Source organism: Lissotriton helveticus, chromosome 1_1 (genome assembly GCF_964261635.1).
Source record: "Lissotriton helveticus chromosome 1_1, aLisHel1.1, whole genome shotgun sequence".
In the NCBI taxonomy this organism is placed as follows: Eukaryota; Metazoa; Chordata; class Amphibia; order Caudata; family Salamandridae; genus Lissotriton; species Lissotriton helveticus.
In genome coordinates this window covers 1,471,805,929-1,471,827,239 of record NC_136057.1, presented here as the reverse complement: position 1 = coordinate 1,471,827,239, position 21,311 = coordinate 1,471,805,929, and the positions used below count along the sequence as shown (strand labels likewise).

Here is a 21,311-nt window from a genome sequence, read left to right as displayed (position 1 = left end):
GTCCTGGAACCATGCTCTTTTTCTCGATCTCTTGACCAGACGTTTGGGATAGCCTCTATCTATCAGGCGAATGATAAGGTCATCCGATTCCTTAAAGAAGTCCTCTTTGAGGGAGCAGTTTCTCCGGAGGCGGAGAAACTGTCCGAAGGGCAAGTTGTCCCTTAAACCTCTTGTATGATGACTTGTGTAGCGTAAGAGGGAGTTTCTTTCCGATGATTTTCTGTAGAGGGTGGTGTAGAGATATCCCTCCTTCTCCTTAATACTAATGTCCAGGAAATCAATCGACTCTCTGTTCAATTGCATAGTAAACTTGATGTCTTCTGATTGATTATTCAGCCAGGTTAGGAATGCATGGAGAGATTCCTCTTGTCCAGTCCATACCATGAGGACATCATCGATGTATCGATGCCATGATGTGATCATCTCCCTGTATGGATTGTGGTGTGAAAGGATACAATCCTGTTCCAATTCCGACATATAGAGAATGGCCAGGTCTGGGGCAAAGGCAGCGCCCATGGCTACTCCTTTGCTTTGTACAAAGAAGTTGTTTTGGAAAATGAAAAAGTTCTTGGTCATTGCAATTTCTAATAGTTCCACCAGGAATTCAGTTGGTACTGGCGTGGGTTGTTCCCGACCATTGAGTACTCTCCTCATACACTCCAAAGCTGGTCTTTGGGGGATACTGGTGTATAAGAAGACAATGTCCATGGTTACCAGGATCTGATCGTGTTTGTTGAATACTTTCTGATCAATGAGATTGATAACTTGCATGGTGTCTCTTAGGTAGGAGGGGGTGGCCTCTGCTAAGGGCTTCAAGAATATGTCAATGTACTTGCAGAGTGGTTCTAGCAGAGAGCCGCATCCGGAAATGATGGGTCTCCCCGGTGGTTTGACTGGGTTCTTGTGTACTTTCGGTAACACATATATGGTTGGTGTTCTAGGTTGTTCCACGTTGAGGTATTGGAATTCTTTTTTGGACAGGAAACCCATCTGTAATGCTTTAGTTGTAATAGCTATGATGTCTGTACGTGTTTCCTTCGTGGGATCTCGCCTCAGTGGTCTGTAGCTGACACCATCGGTCAGTTGAGATTGGATCTCTGCTTTATCTTCTTCCACATCCAGTATGACTATAGACCCACCTTTATCAGCTGGCTTTATCACTACTGACTTGTTGTTTTTTAACGATTCAAGTGCATTTCTCTCGCCCATACTGATGTTGTGTCTTACATAACATTTCTTGTCAATAGTTTTGAGGACATCTCTCATGACTACACTTTCGTATGTTAGAATTTCATGGGATACTGATGACATTGTGGGCATGAAAGTAGACGGAGGTCGTAAGTTTGTAAAGGCCGTCATGGCTGTTGTGGGTTTGTTCCTGAAGAAATATTTCAACCTCAATTTTCTGAAGAACCTGGTCAGTTCAGTCTGAATGTTAAATTTGTTGGGATAGGAGGTTGGCACATAGGATAGGCCTTTGCAGAGTATGCTTCTCTCATCCTTCGTGAGTGTATGTTTAGATAGATTCAGGATGGGGTTGGTCTTGTTGAGTGTGTCGGTTACCATCTGTAGGTCTTCCTCCTGGTGCTCCTTTCTCCGTGGTCTTCCGACTGGAAACGCACTTGTTTGGTGGTATTGCCTTGCTGTCTCCCATTGTCCCAGTTCTGTTGGTTGTGGCCTCGGTTTGGACGATTGTTCCAGGATCCACCTCGGCCCCGCCCTCTCGGGGGTCTCCACTGGCTGTCCCCTAAAAAAGCCGGCTGATGTTCGTGCATGGGTTGCTGGGGCGGTTGGTACCATTGGTCCTGTTGTTGATAATTGGTACTCGATGCGGTCTGGTCGTTCTCACTCTCCCCACTGTACGATGAATCCGAGAAATTCGTGTATCTTCTGGTGCCCCTGTAGCCTCCTCGGCCTCTGTTTGAAAAACGGCCTTGATTATCTTGTCTGTAGTAATCCGGTTGTAAGTAGGGGTAGGTCTTTTTACGGTCGTAATACTGAATGTCTTTGGCTAGTTTGTCCAATTTTTTAGTTTGGGTATCTACGTCAAAGTCTTTCAGGGTCTTTTTCAATCTTTCTAAAGTGTCCTTGGCATCTGCAAAGGCTGAGTGAGTGGCAATCTCAGCCTTGAGGTCGTCGATTTCCTTCGTGAGTTGTTCCACCTGGTCCCTGGCTGTCTCTACTCCCAGCACCATCCAGTGCCGAGAGCAGTTGTTGGCCACGAAGCTGAACCCTTCCTTGAATTTTGGATTGTCCACGAAGATGGCAGGTTCGTTACGGACCTGGAGTCCGGTTGGGATGATATTCGCTCTAAGGTAGCCAGTTAGTAAATGGCCATGCAGTTTGGTTCTTACTAGTTTTTTCTCTAGACGTTCGAGTCTGTTAATCTTCTCATTGAGAGAGTGATCTACACTGGCGTTGTTAGTGGTCAGGAAAGCAGTCCCTGTTTCACCCCCAATTAAATTCTTTATATAATCTTCTGTATATGACAGGGTCTCAAGTTCCATATTGATGGCACCCTATCTATACAATAGTATGATCAATCAAAATTATTCTCGTGAAAAAACCCTCGCAAGAAGCCTCTTGCTCTGAGAGTGTGAGTGTAGAAGGGGTAGGCCCTTAAAACTCAGGACCTGGGTCCGTGGATCAGTACAAATGAGAGTTGGTCTGAGTTACAGGTATATTAATATCATACAGTTCTGTAATCTTTAGTTCAGCACACAATCACCATCAAATTCGGAATGATTGAAACAGAATTATTGCGCAGGAATAAATTATTCATTTCATTTACATTGGCATTTATTCATGCAAGGTCATTGTTAGATCAAGTTGCAGCCAATAGTTCCTCATGTCAAACAGAAATACTAACATGTAATTGTGAAATCATTACAATTGGTATTCAAATTAGGTGCTCTCAGTGAAGAAGGGAGGGGTGAGTGAAAATGTGAAGGGGACAGGGTAAAGGTGTTGTGACATAATTACAGCATCATGTTAAAATTTAGAAAAGCCTTTACAACCAAGTTAATGGGCAAAGGTTCCCAGGTTACATCACACATAGACAGGGAGAATCAATCTCATATTTTAATCCTATAGTGTGTAGAGAAGCGGCGTAGTTCTACGTTTCGACCCCTGATTACGCTAAAGGGTGGGTTCAGGCCTCATGTTGGGGTCTTCATCAGGAAGGTAAGGAGAGCCTATAAAATAACGTAAAGTTGAATTCAGTACTAGGCGGTGATAGTGCATACTTGTATTGGGGAAGCGATGTGGATAGGCAGGCAGGAAGATCTGCGGGACGTCCGCCACCTCCATGAAGGCCGCGAGTGCCTCGGCGTTGCTGGGAAGGTACGATCGGGCTCTGTGGGAGTCCCTCCAGCAGTTCACTGACCTCCTTCTCAAGGAGAAGAGGGAGGATTTCATGGAGATCCTGAACGAGGGGCTGCTGGTCTCTAATCAACTGATCAGCGCAGCTGCGGATTCATCGCTCCTGGCAGCCCACGGGTACTGCCATGGAGTTAACCAGAGACGTCATGCCTGGTTGCGGCTTACGTCCTTGAAACCTGAGGCCCAACAAACAGTGGCCAACTTACCCTTTTCGGGCAAGACCCTTTTTGGAAAGCACGCTGGCGATGAAATGGCCCGGATGAAGGCTGAGGCTGAAACCCTGACGGCTGTCGGGTTGGAGAAGCCCAAGGAACAAAAGAAGACCTACTGCCCGTTCCAGAGACGGTACAGGGCGCAGGGCAGGGGGCGAGGCCAGCAAACTGGACAGCAACAACAACAGTAGTTCCAGAGGAGGCCCTTTCAAAAATGTCAGAAGGGCCGGGGTGGGCAGCAATCTGCCACCGCGACCAAAGGCCCGGCCGGGTCTAGGCCCTGAGCTGTTACTTCACCCACTCCGGTGGGGGGGAAGTGTCCAATACTACCTGGCAGAGTGGAGAAAAATTACTCAGGACAAGTGGGTGCTGAATATTGTTTGCAATGGATACAGTCTTCGGTTCATCAGCCCGCCTCCAGCGATTCCACCGGTTTGCTCGCAGTTTCAGCTGCGCGAGGTCCAGGCGGAGGACAATACCCTGTTAAGAAAAAGGCGATAGAAGACGTCCCTCTGTCTCAAAGGGGAAGAGGTCTTTACTCACGGTTTTTCCTGGTACGCAAGAAAGACAAGAACGAGTTCAGGCCCATTCTGGATTTGCGGCAAGCAAACAAATGGATTTGCAGGGAAAAGTTTTGCATGCTGTCTTTGCACCAGATTTACCCTCAACTGCAAAGGGGAGACTGGCTGTGCGCGATAGACCTACAGGATGCATACTTCCATGTGCCCATTGCACAGAAACATCGGAAGTTCCTGCGATTCCAATTCGGCGCCAATCACTATTAATACACAATACTACAGTTCGGGCTGAAGTCTGTGCCCAGGACCTTTTCAAAATGCATGGCAGTGGTAGCGACACACCTGAGAAAGAACAAGGTGTTAGTCTACCCATACCTGGACGATTGGTTGATCGAGGCGTCCTCCTTCGCGGAAGCTCAATCACACTTCCAGAAGACGTCCGTTCTCTTGAACAAGCTGGAGTTGCACATCAACATGTCCAAGTCTGTTCCGACTCCGGTCCAGTGCCTCCAGTACTTGGAGCCTCCATCAATGCGCTGTCAGCAAGCGTGTCTCCTTCGGAGGGGAGACGTTTATCACTCCTTCGGAGGTCTCGGGCTCTTATGACCGTTCTATCTACGACAGTGAGGACGGTGTCTTCTCTACTGGGGTCGATGGCCTCCTGTATCTTCCTCACAACACACGCACGGCTGAACATGAGACCGCTGCAGGAGTGTCTGGAGGGTCAGTGGGACCAGAGGCGAGGGAGTTGGGACGACAAGATACGACTATTTCTGTAGTAGGGGTATCTCTGTTATAGTCATAAGCGCCCTCCCTCCTCCCCGGTGGAGAAAGATGTTCATGTACTGAATGCTACAGGTCTAGCTTTATACGCCTCCAAAAAGAACTGAAAGTGGAGGGGACCTGCTGTGCATTCTGGGATACTGAGAGTTCTAGAAAGTTTCCTTAAAGGCACAGTATCCCTTTTTGAGCCACATAATGGCAGCCTATGGGGCTTGTCTGTCCACCCCTTCCTCTCTATCTTCAAGAGGCTTTCTTGGTAAAAGGAGGAAGTTTTTCTATGAGAGAAACTTGGCAGGCTGTGCTGAATTTATTTTTGGTGGAATATCTAGTTGAAGTACTGGACAGTGTAGCCTGAGAAGTATAGGCTGCATTATTTGTCTTTAAATTCTCTCTTAAGTGTCTATGCAGGACTGCACATAAAGACAGCTTAAGTCATTATTTTTGATTGCTCCAGGGTCCCCGCACATGAGCGGGACTATTCACTAGATTATGACTAGATACCCCTACTACAGAACTGGAGTTACAGGTAAGAAACTACTCCTTCCTGTTTGGCCCTGCAGTTGACTCCATTTTGGATAAAATGAAAAAGGACACTGAAACTGCCAAGTCAATGGGGGCGCTTCAGTTCCAACAACATCGGGCTTCCTTTCGTCGCTCCTCATACAGAGGCGATGGAAGAGGTAACACCTCGCAAAGCTCCTCTACCTTCAAATCCAATACCCAGAGCACTTTTAACAAAGGTTCCAATAGAGGAGGCAAATTATGCATCAGGGTTGACTGAATTATGTGGCAAGAAAAGGCAAATTATGCATCACAATTTATCATATTTTATCATTTTTACGCAAGCTGTACCCTATCTAAACAAACAGTGAGGTTAAACAAAGGTTTCACCTCACTGTTACCAGTTGGTAACCCTACTGCTACCCTGAGAGCAGGTCAAAGATGTTAGTGTTGGTTTTTTTGTTCATGGATCTTGCATTAAAGAGTAAGCATTTTAGTTGTTGTGCCTCTTCATGTCCCGTAGTATGGGTGGAGGTGGCGGGGCATAGGGCATTTTGGTCCGGCTGGTTTAAGTGTATATTGTGCTTGTGAGCTTTGGTTGGGAAGGAAGGGAGGTTGTTTGGCTACAGAAATGAGGACATTTCGGCATATGTTTGTGTGTGGGGGGTCTTTTATGGTGTTGTAACTGATGTGTTTGGTGGTTTCTGAAGAGTGTAGGAGGCTGTGGTGGGAAGGTACGATTAGGGAACCATGTGATCATACTTTCATGCTTTCCATTGATTTTTAGTTTCCATCTGGGAATTTTAATTCTGTTTGTAGGTTATTCGGGTTATGGTTATTGAATTGTATTGTTTGTGTATAGGTTTTGTAGTGTTGGTATTGTGGTTGTTTTTGTTTTGGAAACGTTAGCTGATTGATAGGGAGATTTATTAGTAGTTAAAGGCAGTCCGGGTTGGTACATGAGGAGTCTGTAATTCGTATGGGTGGAGTTTTTAGAGCTTATTAGTTGATAAAGAGTTTGTAAGGTAGTGGTTGCTTACCTGAAATTCTTATGGTGGAGATAGTTTTTATCCCTGGGCCCTTTCCAGGCCATAATAGGCAGCACCTTCAACCAATAGGAACCCTGACCCTAGGTACAATGGGAGCACTAGCCCTAAGAACCATTCATAGCCCACAGCTGTATCAACTAATAACAGCCCAATCCCTAACCCCTAGATCCAATAGAAACCCTAGACCTAGAAGACAATCCAAAACCTAGTCTTATCAACCATTCAAAAATCGAGCCTTTGGTCCAATAGAAACCCTAGCTCTGTCAACCAGTCAGAGCCCAAGCGCTAAGCCATAGGTCCAATAGAAACCCTTGTCCTGGTGGCAATCAAAATGTAGGTCAAACAACCAATAACACGTTATTCTAAAGGCATGTACCTCAAACCTAAGCGGCAGTGCAAGGAGTGAGGGAAGATGGAAGGCCTGCTCAGGTGTCTCTGGCCCAATCACTTAGCCTGAAACTGATGTGCAGAAGGGAGAATGGATCTGCTGTTCACCTCACACTCTCCTTGGATGCAGATTGGCCCAGTACACACTTTTCAGTTACCGTTCAACCTTGCAGATAAGGCCCAATGTGAAGCCACTGAATAATTATTTTCACGCTTTAAAAAACCTTCTCTTTGCCACTCCAAAATGCTAAGCACACTCCTGAATGCAATTTAAACCACAGCAAACAGATTAACAGTCTCTACACACTTAGGGTACTTTTTTGTTTTGTCTTTTTGTTTTTCTTCACTTCTATTATATTTTGGAGGAGGTGAGGTCTTGGCCTTTAGCAACCTCAATACAGTTGACGGAAAACAAGGAAAGAAATGTAAACAGTCATACATACACAAAAACAGCAGATTTAGAATGAAATTGCACAACAGAACGTGCCTGATCTTGCCACTTGGTCTAAGGGCTGCTCAGAGAAGCTGATGGGTACAAAATCTAGATGTCTACCTTGGGGTTGTTTCCCCAAACTTAAGGGGAAGTGTGAGGGGAGGAGGAAGGCCTGCTCAGGTATCTGTCCATTCACTTAGCCTGAAACTTGTGTGCAGAGGGGGCAAGGGAGCTACTGTCCAGCTCACAATCTCATAGGATGCAGACTGGCACAATAAACACTTTGCAGTTTCTGATCAACCCTACAGGTAAGGCCCAATGTTAAGCCACTAAATAATGTTTTTTGCACACTTGAAAAAACCTCCTCCTCCTACCTCAAAACGAGTGCTAAACACACTCCCAAAAACAATCTAAACCACTGAAAACAGATTTACACACTGGTGGTCGAGCAGAAGTCTCTGGGCACAGCTGATAGCGACAAGTAGCTTTGTGTCTGTGCCACTTCCTGTGCCATAATAATGATTGTTTGATTGTTTTCTAATTGCTGTAAATAACAGGTGCTAAAAATTCCCAAATGTTGTGGTATTCAATTTACCTACACCAAAGAATGGAAGGGTGAAATCCTTGCTGGAAAAAATATTTTCGACCTCCTGGCCACCACTGATATCAGTAGAGAGAATGTAACTCACAGGTGCACTCATGGAGCCAGCCCCAATAGTAAGTGTGTGATTGTCACAAGTGAAAATGGCAAAGCCTCCTGGCATCTTAATATGCAAGTGTATATAGATAGATGAACCTTGCCAGTGAAAGCATGTGGCCTGGTAAGATATTTTTGTTGGAGTAAGTATCGTAAAAACACATATTTAGACATGTATGACTGCAGCGCAGAGGTGAAATCCCATTCTATGACCATAGCAGAGCTCATCTTCTGGGCCATCAAGGCATTCTGTATCACCCTGCTCTTAGATCTGCACTGCTCTCACTATGGGCCTATGGAGTGAGATTGTACCCTGGGTCTGCTTAAATGCCTGTGTATATATATATATATATATATATATATATATATATATATATATATATATATATATATATATATATATATATATATATAAATATTGCACTTGACAAAAAAGTACACAATAAACCATTGTTGAAGGAAAGGGGGGGCAGCATGACCTACTTGAGATTTCACCTATTGTGGGTCGTGGCCTTTCCCACACACTAGGTGAATACATGTCCAACATGCATACCCTCACTCAGGCTGCTCAGGAAATTCACTTTAAGAAGTTAGCACTCAGACATATAGGGGAGCAAGTGGGTTCCATAGAAGTTATGCTGCACAGGTGTTAAAACTAAGGGCCTGATTTAGATTTCGGCAACAGATATCCCGTCTGCCAAAATATAAATCCTTTAGGATAACATGGGATTTATATTTTGTTGAACATTGTGACAGAGTAACCCGTCCGCAAAATATCTAAATCAGTCCCTTAGCTAAAGGGTCTTTGGTTTACAATGTTTGTTTCGGTGTGTGGGGGCGTGTGTCCACGGAGGCCTGCACATAGAACAATTTCTTTGTTTGAATACTATCCTCTTTACAAATGTAACCTCTGCTTGTTTTCTGAAAGTTTCCTATCTATTCCGTTGCCTTAACTTTCTCTAGGTCAGAAGTAGTCCTCTTTTGAGTCGTTTCGTAGCCATCTCTTGCTTTACTTCTTTCTACTGTGACACAGGTGTGTACCCTGTAACAGAACAAATTACGTTTGCCTCCTTGTTTATATGTGGTCCTGTTTTTAGGCTGCGTGACATGCCGGGGGAACAAAACCATACCGCATGCACTGGGCAGTCTGGTAAGACACCTTGAGTATTAGGGCTCGTGCAGCAAAGATCTGTGAGAAAAAAAGGCAAAAGTCTCAGTGGTTAGATGATACAGCCTTCTGATGTTAAAGTGACATGCCTTGTTGTGTAACTCCTCTTACAGCATTTAATGCTCCGTGGTTCCAAGTGCTCAGCATCGGGTGTTTGATCACACTGCCTCACATTCGCAAGGCCCTGGGATGTTTCCGGCCCCTTTGGAAGGCAGTCACTTGGTCTTTTTGGTCTGGGTCGTACACCCTTTTTGGATTTAGGTGCAGGTTGAAAGCTAAGTAAGGAAACAATTACATACAGATTTTGTTTCCCTTTCCCCCACGCTACCATATCTTTATCAGTCTGTCACTTGTCATTTTTTAAAAATCCTGATCATTGTCCTTGAAAATACATGTGCCCTTAAAAGACCTGGCGATCAAGTTCCACTCGTAACCCCGGGATGTCCAGCAGTGTTATCAAAGAAGGAAGCAAGGAAGTGTATAGTGCAGGGAAGGAGCACAAGGTAGAAAAGATAAGCCAAGTTATATAGAAGGAGGTGGACTGTGGCTGGCAGGGATCCAACGTAACTGGTGAAAACTATAAATTGTGTGGATGGATACATCCCAGCTAAATGTGCTATACATCAGGGGTCAGACAAGTGCATTTCACTGCTTGTCCCTGTATCCCGCACTGAAATGCATTAGTCACGCAATAAGACCTTTTCCAGTGCTCGGGGCTCTCTTATAGCCTCATACCCCACCATAAAGGGCTCTACCAGCCAATAAAGGCCTGCTCCAGCATTAAAGGCCTGAGCCAAAGGCATGGGCCTTTAACAAGGGAGTAGGACTTTAATGTCAGATTAGCCCTGCTCCAAATGCTATAAGGCTATTAGAACAGTCCGGCACTAGAGGGCAGACCTTTGTAGCATATAAAACAAAGGATTCACGTAGCCCGAGGGAATTAAAATCCCCTCAGGCTCAGTAAGGCCTTTGTTCAATCCAACAGCTGTGAACGACAACATTGGAATGTTGGAGCTCCGGGCTTCTACCTGCCAAGCCCAGAGCACTCCATTGATTTCAACGGAGCTCCCAACATTCCAGTGTTCCATATAAGCAAAAAAAGATTTTAACCCTAATGGCAGTAACTGGCCCAGTAATTGCCAGAGATCTGTTGATACATATTCAGAGCTCAAAGTGTAAACTATGCCTCTTGAAGCTGTTCCCAGATTCTAATATTGGTAAAGATTGGTCCTTTACTAGCTAAGAATTATTGTATAGATTTTAGCTGTTCAAAGCTCATTCCATCTGGCATCAAATAGGGATACCTAAGCCGCTAAGGAAAGGACACAACGTGATGTGCCACTTATATAGGCAGTTCAGTGTTGTTTTAAGGACATTTACAACTTTTCCATTGCAAAAATGTGGGGTAATTTCTAAAGTTTCCCTAATTTATGAACTTCTGTGCCTTGTTCTACTTATGATGACGTGTCACTCAGTGTCACACCTAAGGCATTGAAATGTCATACACAAGTACATTGAAATCAGGCAAATGTCACACGTGCACACCGCAATCTTGGTAGCTGTGCAAATAGCGGGCTAGCAATATTCAATCAATAAATGTGTAGTGGGTGGTGATAGGGGACAAAGAAAATGTTGGTAGGGATGCAGCAGTGGCCAAAAAAAGGAAGCCTTTTGGGGCAGAAAGTTGCAGGGATGGAGGAGTTAAAGTGGACTGACTGCCTGTGTTGCAGGGCAGCAGTTGGGCCCAGGAGAACCACATCAGAGAATGCCAGTAATGGGTGCTGCCACACCAAGTGCTGAATTATCTCCCTCACTACATTTTTGTGCGAAAACCGTGTGATGCAGTGAGGGTGCAAAATGTGTTGCAGTAACTGTCGACAGCAGGGCATGCGCCCATATTCAGTCTTTTTGCAGCATGAACGTTTCTAGATTCATATTCTTGGTGTTATTCTGCCGTCTACTGGTTGGCTCCGGAAACACATCCAAAACTGAAGTTTTCATCTGTGTGTTGAGGATAGAGGTAGTGTTATTATTGTATTGTATTGTAATTATATTGTGCTTACTACCGCTGACGAGGCGTCAGAGCGCCTTTTCGGCGAGTAGCGCGCTACTCCGGAACCCATAAAGGATTAGTGGTGAATTAGTATAGTGAAATATGAAATTAATTTGAGCGGTGGATTTGTTAGTCTGTTATTTGGATTGAGAAGGATATTATGACTCATGTTGACGTCAGTCATAAGCTATTAATGCCCCAGCTAATGGCTGGCTTTGGGTTCTGCTGCATCCGACCATTTGGAGATATAATAAATATATGTTCGAGGCATATGGGCTCTGCAGTGATTTTAAGACCAACAAAAATATTGGTGGTGCAAACTTAAGTGGGCGTAATATCTGAGAGATTTATTTCCTGTGAATTGAGGGGCATTCCGCCTTGTGACTGGAGTGAATGATTCTGCTTGGTTAGGCTAAGTTATTAAAGCGTGGATTTTCAGATTCTGCTAGGGTGAGGATGTAGAGCTTGGTGTTCAGCTCTCTTCCTTCCTTTTAGTGTGCATGCCACCTGATTGATTGGTCTGTTTTCAGCTGGCAGGGCTAGCTTGTGAATGCTAGAGAAATGGTGTAGTGCAGCAGTTCTCATCCTTTTGACTTCTGTGGACCCCCACTGAATATTTATTGGAATCTGAGGACGCCCCCAGAAACGGTATTGGAAGCCAGGCAAGCTTGGACAAAGCTATTTCTATATTTTTTAACCTCAAAATGCACAAAAATAAGAATACACCAAACAAATGTGATACTATTGAAAAATGTCCATTAATTCGATATCCGACATAGAAAGGGGTTTACAATTTTCCATTTTGCTTCTTTATTTTTATATATGTTAATAATTTTAATTTATGAATTGAAATATTTAATTGTTTAAAACAGTTGAATAGGCCTCCCGGACCCCCACAGGTCCTTTCACCACAGGTTAAGAACCACTGGTGTAGTGCTTGCACGTCTTTCTTTCTTGCAATATTCCATGCCACAGTTAATGTATTCTGAGCTCTTGCCATCCTCCGTATCTCACATGTAAATAATGGCCTTTGTTGTTTTTGGAACCACTCCACAGACTTCCTTTGAAGTATGGTAAAGTTGGCCCGTTGGATCCTTGTGCGTCAGTGACCCACTGTCAGTGTCTATCTTCTATTTTACATACATGATGTGTGAACACCCCAGTTCGCTGTTATTGTGCGTGAGAAGTTTTGCAAATCTTCCAACAAAAAGTAGTATTTAAATCGCCTGGAAAAACTTTTCAGTGTTTTTTGTTGATGGTTAGAGGTTGTGGCGCAGCGGATTAGCTGCTGACTGAGGAGCCGGGGATCTCGGCACAACATCCTGTAATTCTGGGCAAATCACTTAAGCTCCCCGTGCCCATGGACCGCGCCTGGATACCCTCCCGGTGATAAGCTGCACTAAATACATCTACAAACTTTAACATTCTGATTTAGTTTATTTTATTTCTAGGCCTGGGTTGGGGTGAAAAGAAAGGGTACACATAGGTAGGTAGTGCTGACAATGAGCTCCCCTTTTGATGTCTCTGAAACTGTGCAATCTTAAAGCTTGTAATACTGTCCACTGATGTGTGTCAATGATTGTCTCCTCCAGCAAAGAAGCTGCCAAAAAGCGAGCCGCAGAGCGCGAGTGGGCCGGCGGGCAGGAACCGGGGTGTGGATCTCCACGAGCAGTCCCAGCAGAACAAGAGTCAATGCTGCAGCAACTGAAGGAGGATCCTGGGAGAGGGCGAGATAAGAGAAACATCTCCATCCCTTCAGTGCAAAAGACCTTCCACATTCACCTCCCCTCCAGTAACAGCAGCACACAGGGGCAAGGACCGGACGCCCAGAATGAACTCCCTCCACCCCCTGGCCGAGAGCTCCGTAACTTGCACTTTTTAACGCTTGTCAGAAACAAAAAACACTCCCCTTCCCTGCAACCTATATGGCGAGATTGGAAAAGACTTAAACTCTTCCAAAAACTTTACACTTTGTACTATAGCCACAGACATTTTAACTATACACTTTCCTCTGCTACCTATCCTAATATGCCCCTCTCACTCCCAAGCTACTTAACTCCCCCTGCTTTTGTTAACCGCAAGATCAAGTATGTAGGTGTTAAGGTCTTCACAACAACTGCCCTCTTGCGTTTTTCTAGGAAACTAATTTAGGAGGGAGACCCATTCCTCCTACTTCTACACATTTTCTTTCCTTTTGCAAACTGCAAAAAATTGGGTGTTCTCTCTGCTCCTGTGGATCATGCAGTTAACATTTCATTTTTGCCTTTGCTGAAATGCCACGGTGTCTGTGTCTCGACCCCACTCTTCAGCTGGAGGGCCAGAAGGAATCAAGTGAGAGGGATGCGGGGGGCCAGGATTGTGGTGGTGGACAGTGGGACTCATCATGAACGCCAAGTGTCCCTTCTTTACTTTGATTTAGCGGGGTGGCTCAGCAGTCTTCAGCGGCCTTGTGTCCATAGGGCCTGAAAGAATGTGTTCTTTTTATACGGTTGTTGTCCAGTGGGTACGGAATAATAGTTTCCTGCCTCTCCGGAACCTCTCGTGCTGTAGGCACCTGAGGACCTCTATTTTATTTCCAGAAGAAACTTGTTTTTCTAGGGGCAGTTTGTAATGCTCTTCTGTCCAGACCTGGAATCATTGCTGCTCTGTGTCCATGAAAAACCAACTTGTCTTCTGGGTTAGTCAACGAGGCTGTATCCTGTGGGGTACCAGGCCACCAGTGCTCTCTGGAAAGCTTACACTTTAATCTCCCATGGTTCGTTTTCGAGCAGCAGGAATTTGCATGTTCATTCTGTCATGGGAATTCAATTAAACCCACTTTAAGATTGGCAGGATAGCAACTCTCTTTTTCTTGGTTTCTGCTCCACACATGCTCCCACTGTCCTATGGGAATCCTTTCATGCAACCCCTTTCCTTCCAGTTTTCCACGTTATTAGGTTACATGAGTCTTCCACAATTTCATGCATAGTTGTGCTTCCTGTAAAAGGAGTTAATGCTCACAAACCCGCCCCCCTGAGCTGTAACCACGTCTTTTCCGTCTGACTCCTATCTGCACTTTATACCTTAGGTGTGTACAAGCATTAACCTTTTATTAGTTCTGTAAGACGTGGAAAGAGATATTGGCGGCAGAGGACATTACGGCCCTTGTTTTCAGGCGTGTAAACTGATTTTCTATGATCAAATGTTTGTCTATTTCTGTGGTATTTTATCAAGAGGTGCCTGCTGTGGTGTATGTTTTTTAATCTTTTTTCCCCAAGGGATAAGCTATCCACCTCTCCCTTTGTCTAAAACACTTCCATAACATTATTTACATAGTGTGTCCTTCAGACGGAGCACAAGTGTTGTGTATGGGATTTAAAACGTTATGCCTTGGTCAGATCAAGAGTTCCTTGGCATTAATGGCCAGCGGCCTCTTCAATTTGAGATGTTTTGTGAGAGCTAATTGTTGGGCAGGAAGACGGTTAGGTTACTGTCAGTTGTGAACTAGAAGGTGAATACTTGCACATCTTCTGACCTTGTCTATCTTTTCTATATTATGTATGCCTTCCCTGGCAGCTCTGTAAGCATAGAATTGAATGTGTCATTGTAAATGAATGTAGTTTGACAATTCTGCTTGTAGGTTCATTGCAGTGGACCTCCGCTCGGGTGAGGTTTGAGACCCAGGGGTGGAGTCTTGGAAAAATGTGTTCATGCATGCGAGCCCATGCACATTTTTTCCCCACCCTTTTGTGAAAATGGATTCCCAATGCGTGCATGTGCACATGCCTGGCCTGCGAGTGCCTGTGGACAGTTCTCACCTTGTACACAAATTGCAGACTGGGGGTGGAGTGTACATCCTGCCTGCATTTTGTGGAACGTAAGGGGTGGGTGGCTTATGTGTGTGTTCTCAAACGGCTCTCCTATATAAATGGCAGTCTGAAATTGCGTGGTGGCTGGTGATCTACTTTGTGTTGATGTATGAGTACACTGCTCCTTACTCCTGTGTGGTAGTGCGCAGACAGGTTGCATTACTTGTGTGGGAGGTAGGCATAAATCGTATAACCTCCCTGTTTAAATGGCAGTCTGAGACAGCGAAGGTGTCAACCTCCAACCTCCAACCTTACTGTGTAAATGCTATTCTGAGGCAGTGTACCACATTGTGTCTCATGTTAGTAGTATCTTCTTCTTGAGTGTTCCCCTGTCCTGCATCAATGGCAGTAAGATGTAATGCACTAACGAACTGTGTTGTAAGGGATGGTCGGTGTATCAGTGCACACTTCTACCATCCCTCCTTTGTATATGGTCTGCTGCTCTGTGCGTCCAGACTATTGTATGAATGGTGGCAGTGTATATCTTGGTGCGTTCATCTATCCTTTCAGAGTAAATGGACGTCTGATGTTGTGTGTCGACCTGCCTCTATTTTTTGGAATAGTAGGGGTAGGGAGAGGGCGAGTGTCTTTGCGCGTGATGTTCCTCCGTCAGGTGTAAACTAAAATATCTGGTACTATGCAGACTGACTCTTTTCTGTGGGTGGTAGATGTTCTTGTATAGGAGAAAGTATACTGCAGGTGGTAGGTATTTACATTCCTCCTCCGTGTGGTGTAAATTGCAATGTGTGGTTGCGTGCAGGCCGGCTCTGTTCTTTTTGGTGGAGTGTATGTGTGCACATCTCTGCATATATTTACACTGTGCTTCACTCTGATGTAAATTGCAGCATGCTGCTGTTGCATACTTGTACTCTTTTTGGTCTATAGATGAGAGAACTGATTCCCCCTCTCTTTAAATTGAATTCTTAAGTAGTTTCCGAACAGGCTGTAGTCCATCAAAATTTCACCTTGAATAAGGTGATGTAGGAGTGGAGGGCAACATTGTAGTTTTGGACAAAGCAGTTAAGGATGGTGAGGGAGAATGAGAAAAACTCTATCCTGACTTGGATCGGTTTCTGACATGGAGTGAGGGGTATGAGTATCAACAGCACCTTTCCCCCACATTGCACATCAACAAATGTCATGATCTTGAACCAGCCATTCCTGGTTATGATGCAGTCTGTTGGAGTAGGGTGGCTGGGCTTGAATGTTAAATCTGGCCCTTATCTGTGGGCATCCATAACAGTTCATAACGTTCTTCATTTCTGCCCAGCCTTTGACTCTTTGTGAGAGCTAGCTTTCTCTTGGCATACAAGCAGGCCAGAGTGCCTCTTGCTCACTGTTGTCCTTTACTGTGTCAGTACGCCAACTTTTTTTATAAGCCTATGGTGAAGGTGGCCCACCCCGGATTAACAGACCATTTTTCTACAGGTATAATTGGCTGAAGCTTGTATCCAGAACCTTTGCTTAAATAATATGAGATATCAACCTTGCAGTTCTGCATTATGCTATAGTTTGTATAATGACCAGCATATTGGCTGTTTATTAATACTTTAGCTCTCATTCTTACTCTTGCGCACTTGTACGTTCATTCATTGATTTGTTACAACCATCCCATCGTGTTTTGTCTCGACTCTGCCATACGTGTTTATTCGTATCCAATTATTTTTTAACTAACACAGATTCTAAAAAGTAGCTGTGAAATATTCTCTGAGGACTTTGGGGCTGCTCACACTTGTGTACAAGGCTGGAATGGGACTGGGGCACCTGTCAGATGTCAAGGTTATATCTTTGTACAACGTTCACATAGCCGCCAGTTTAAATTCTTACCTTGTCGGCACACGGGGGAAAAGCTGTCATTCATAGGATTGTGTCCCTTTGTATCAAGAGTTCTATGTATGAACAGTTCACCCTTAGGATTATTTAATCTATTGTTGTTACCTACAAAGCCTTCTGACATCGAACATGTCTTGGTGTTTGACTCTACACCGGCAGTGAACCCCTCAGATTGTGAAGCTTTGACTTCTGGTGTCGGTATTGGACTGTGCAGGCAGACACCTTCACATTCATGTCCTGTTGTGACCCTCAGAAGTCTGTGTATGACTGTTCTATATCCTTCGTCAAATTTTGTCCCTTGGTGTCCTCCTGACACCTTGGAAACCTGTCACCTGAGGGCATCATTAGTCTCACAGCGGAGCAAAGTTTAGACCTGGGAGTCTTCGTTTTTTGAACATAGCGAGTTCCTATGGTACTTCACACTCAAGGTGACCAAAGCTGCCTTAGTTAAGCTTAAGTGCACAGAGCTGTGGGTGCCAGCAGGGAGGACTGAAAGACCAATCTGCACATGCTGTGAAGGTGTCACTCGAAAATGGTGGCAGATATTAGACGCACACCGAGCACAGAGTAGCGTAAGTTGAGCCTAGATGTTGTGTTGTTGTAGCAGGTATTTGTCAAGGGTTATTGAGCGCCCAAAGTTAAGGCCCAGTGCACAGTGCTATGTTGGTTGCTTCCCAAGTATAGTGTATTCATCGGTCAGCCCGGCTTGCACTCAGAATAGAGTATTACCTCAGCAGTCTTATTATTTTATTCCAGGCTCTTAAAAGCCTGACTTAACAGGTAGGAGAGAAACTGAGGAGTCCTTACTTTGGTTTCCGCATGTGAGAGCTCCATCCAGGTCTGATGAGCAAAAAATATTTATCAGTGAGGAAATGGAGGCTCAGGATCACAGTGCAGCAACAAAGCAAGGGTCCTATTTCAGAGAGATTTCTACAGTTGGAGAGACTTTTTGGGATGGGATTGCCCGAATGTGAAAGCACTGTTCCACTCGGGAAAGAATTCTATGTTCAGTGTCCATGCCGTTGTCTCATTTGTTGTCCCAGAAGTGGGTGCACCTGAACATTTCCTGTTTGTAACATAGACTGACTTAGGGAAGCAAAAGGATGACTGCCTTTGTTCAAAGACAGGGAGCAACTGTGTGCACACATTTTCTAAAATTTGCCTTTGCTTGGGCTCCGTAAAGCAACCTATGGTTATTGACATTCTTTAAAGTATTTTCCTGGTTGAGCAGGTCAATTTTGCCTCCACCCAAAGAGCACTTAGCAAAAACACTGCAGCCCTAGTCCATTCCAAATTCCTTGTTCTTGATTAGGCACAGTGTCTAGGAGATTAGTTTTCATGCTGTGTCCAGCTTACTTAACAATTTGGCACAGTGACCATACTTGGGCAGCTAAGCTGAATGACTCAGATGCCATGGAGTCAAGAATAACTTTAGTCTAGAGCAAAGGGAAACTTTGACAAGTTATGCACACAAACAACATTTTTGTAAGATTAATCCCCATTCCTTTAAACAGGTAATCATGCAGCTGACGCACAGACAACTTGAAGGCCTTATTAGTGGATTATGGCCTATGAGGGTGGATGAACTGTCCTTAAGCAGGCCGTGAAGCTGGGAGAACTGGTCTTGAGCAACTGTTGTCTGTGTCTGTACAGTTCTCTCCCAGTTGCCAACATTATGTTGCCAGTATGTGTGAAGACCCGGACCAAATTGGGGGACCGTACTTTTTTTTTTTTAAAGATGGAATCATTGCATTTGTATTTGCTTTGAGAGAACACCACCTTTGCATTAATAACAATCATGAGATTCTGGAGTTCTGCTGCAGACCTTCCAATGTATTTAATGTAAGTAAAACCAACTGAAAGAAGAACAGATGATATTAAATGAAATTGCCTTTGACTGCAATGTTTCTCTTTGGTTCCATGACGGACTTTGCATGTGAGTTTTTTTTGTGTTTTTTTTTTAAATAGCTGCCGTGTTCACTAGTGTGTTTCTTTAAACATGGGGTTCTGTCTTGCTGTTCAGTAGTGGAGTGTGGTCGAGGGGGATTATGTTAGGGCCTTTTGCCAGGATGCTGTCCTGATCTCTACTATGCTTCTTCAAACTTGTTGCATTGGAGTGCTTTTGACTTCAGTGGTGACTAAACAAATTGGGCTCTATGCAACTAGAGTGGCAGTCATCATGCCCTACATGTTGGAATCACTCTAGGATTTCAAGCTGTAGAGTTTTCTCCTGATAATGGACTCTGATCCAACCTGCCCCCGGGATGGTGGGTGAGCTTGTTGCAGTACATACAACGCGATTGAGACTGGGTCGAAACAGGTGTAACTGCTTTAAGGTCCCTGGCTTTATAACCTCAGTTTTACAGCATGAATCTTTTTGGTCTTCACATGCTGTCCATTATTTCTCCATCTAGTGATTGGGTCCTAAATTATCTTCTCTGTAGTCCCCTTTGTTCCCCTTGTGAGTGTCATTGAGCATCATTTGATGGTATGTCCTTCACCTTGTGACTTGAGAAATACGACACCTAAATCGAAGGCAAAGGTCAAAACTCCGCCTTCGGGGCCAAGTCGCGACCGAAACACTACTTCGAAAGCCCCGCCATCGAGCCCGGCTCCGAAGTAAATATTAAAGCCTTCCGGTAACTCCATACCAAGCAAACCGCACATGCCAATACCACCAGCTCCCTCGGCACCGAAACAGAAAGAAGTCCTGGTTCCGAAACACATTCAGAAACCGTTGACTCCTAAAGACAATACGGCTCCGAAAACAATAAAGCCTGTTTCCGACGCTTCCAAGCCGACCAAAACAGCTTCCAGCCCGAAATCTTCGTGCCAAAACCTATAAAGCCTGCTTCCGATGCTTCCAAGCCCACGAAACAGGCCACGACTCCAAAGACAATATCTTCGTTGCCGAAACCTACGCCAAAGGAATCTATAACAGCTCCTAAGGCTAAAGACAAGTTACAACCATGTCCGGAACCCAAAAAATCTGCGCCGAAAGCGGTTCCTCAAGAAGAGGAGCTTTTTTCAACCTGATCCTTTGCAAAAAAGGATCTACATTCATCCACAAACAGGACATGTTTCTACTATGCCACACAGAAAGAGGAAGGTAGATACAGCACCTACACCTCCAGTGCCTGTCAAGAAGAAGGATTCTCGCAAACTATTACAAGCACAGAGACTTGAATGTGTTGCGCACTCTTCACCTCTTTGTTAAACAAACAAATTAATCAGTTTATGCTGAATTTTATTTTGTTATTTTTCAACGTTCTTTTCATAAGATACAAAAAAATCATGATGCAAAAAAACATTTTTACATAAACATCATATCAATGAATATATCATGTAATACTGATATTCATCATATACATGTGAGAAACCAAAAACAATTGCAATCGCATATATAAATTCATTCAATGTTCATTGCCGGTGCCCAGTGTATTTCGGAACTTGAAGCAGTTCCTTCATCAGGGGCTAATCTGTAAACAAAAACATATGATACATATATGAAAATACATGTAATTTCATATATGTATCATATGTATCACATGTATATGACGAATATCAGTATTACATGATATATTCATTGATATATGTGCGCAACACATTCAAGTCTCTGTGCTTGTAATAGTTGCTAGTTTAATTTAGCAAGGGATGACAACCCTTGCGTGTTGCTGCACCCCATACAAAATTTTGGTTTAACCAGAGCATTTAGGAGTGCACCCCCTTACATTTATTTTTTCAAGAAGGATTCTGCCACATCACCTATGCACCCTTCTTCTCCTGTACCTTCTCTTTCGCCTCCTCTTCCTTCAAACCTTTCACCTCAAAATTCTCCTCCTCATTCTTCACCACCACATACACCACATCAGAATGATGATGAGTATAACCTAGGGGAAGGGGAAGACCCAGATGAGCCTTTTCCCTACCCAAGTGATACACCAGACTGGGAGTACCCAAACCCATAGGATGTACCAGATATACCTGACCCACATACATATCCATCCAAACCATCTCCTCCAGAAGATAACATTGGTTTCAGACACTTACTCAATAGGGCTGTCATCTATCATTGTGTCACAATGCACTCGGATGAGGCAGAAGAAGATGTTTTGCTAGATACTTTTGAACACTCCCAAAAGTCAGTTCAAATACTACCTATGATTAAAGGGGTCATTAAGCATGCCCCAGAAGTGTTTAAAGATCCTGTACGAGCTAGGATCATAAACCCAAGAATAGAAAAGAAGTACAGACCTGCTCCTGGGGATCCTGCCTACATTACGGGACAGCTACCCTTAGATTCCCTAATCGTTTCAAATGCCAGAAAACGACCAAACTCCCAAACATCAGGTGAAGCACCACCTCCTGATAAGGAATAAAAAATAATAGACGCTTCAGAGAGAATAGCTGCCCAAGCTAGCAATACATGGCGCATAGCTAACACACAA

The 21,311-nt window shown here is 44.3% G+C and overlaps 1 protein-coding gene across 1 annotated transcript in view; it reads left to right on the top strand.

The window, feature by feature from the left end:
* Positions 1-18,760, top strand: part of RAB5B (RAB5B, member RAS oncogene family) — a 160,763-nt gene extending 142,003 nt beyond the window's left edge. The window contains exon 6 of the mRNA XM_078686342.1: positions 12,775-18,760. Coding sequence (XP_078542468.1) covers positions 12,775-12,890 — 116 coding nt within the window. The 3' untranslated portion in view covers positions 12,891-18,760. The remainder of the gene's footprint in view (positions 1-12,774) is intronic.
* Positions 18,761-21,311: the final 2,551 nt, after the last annotated feature.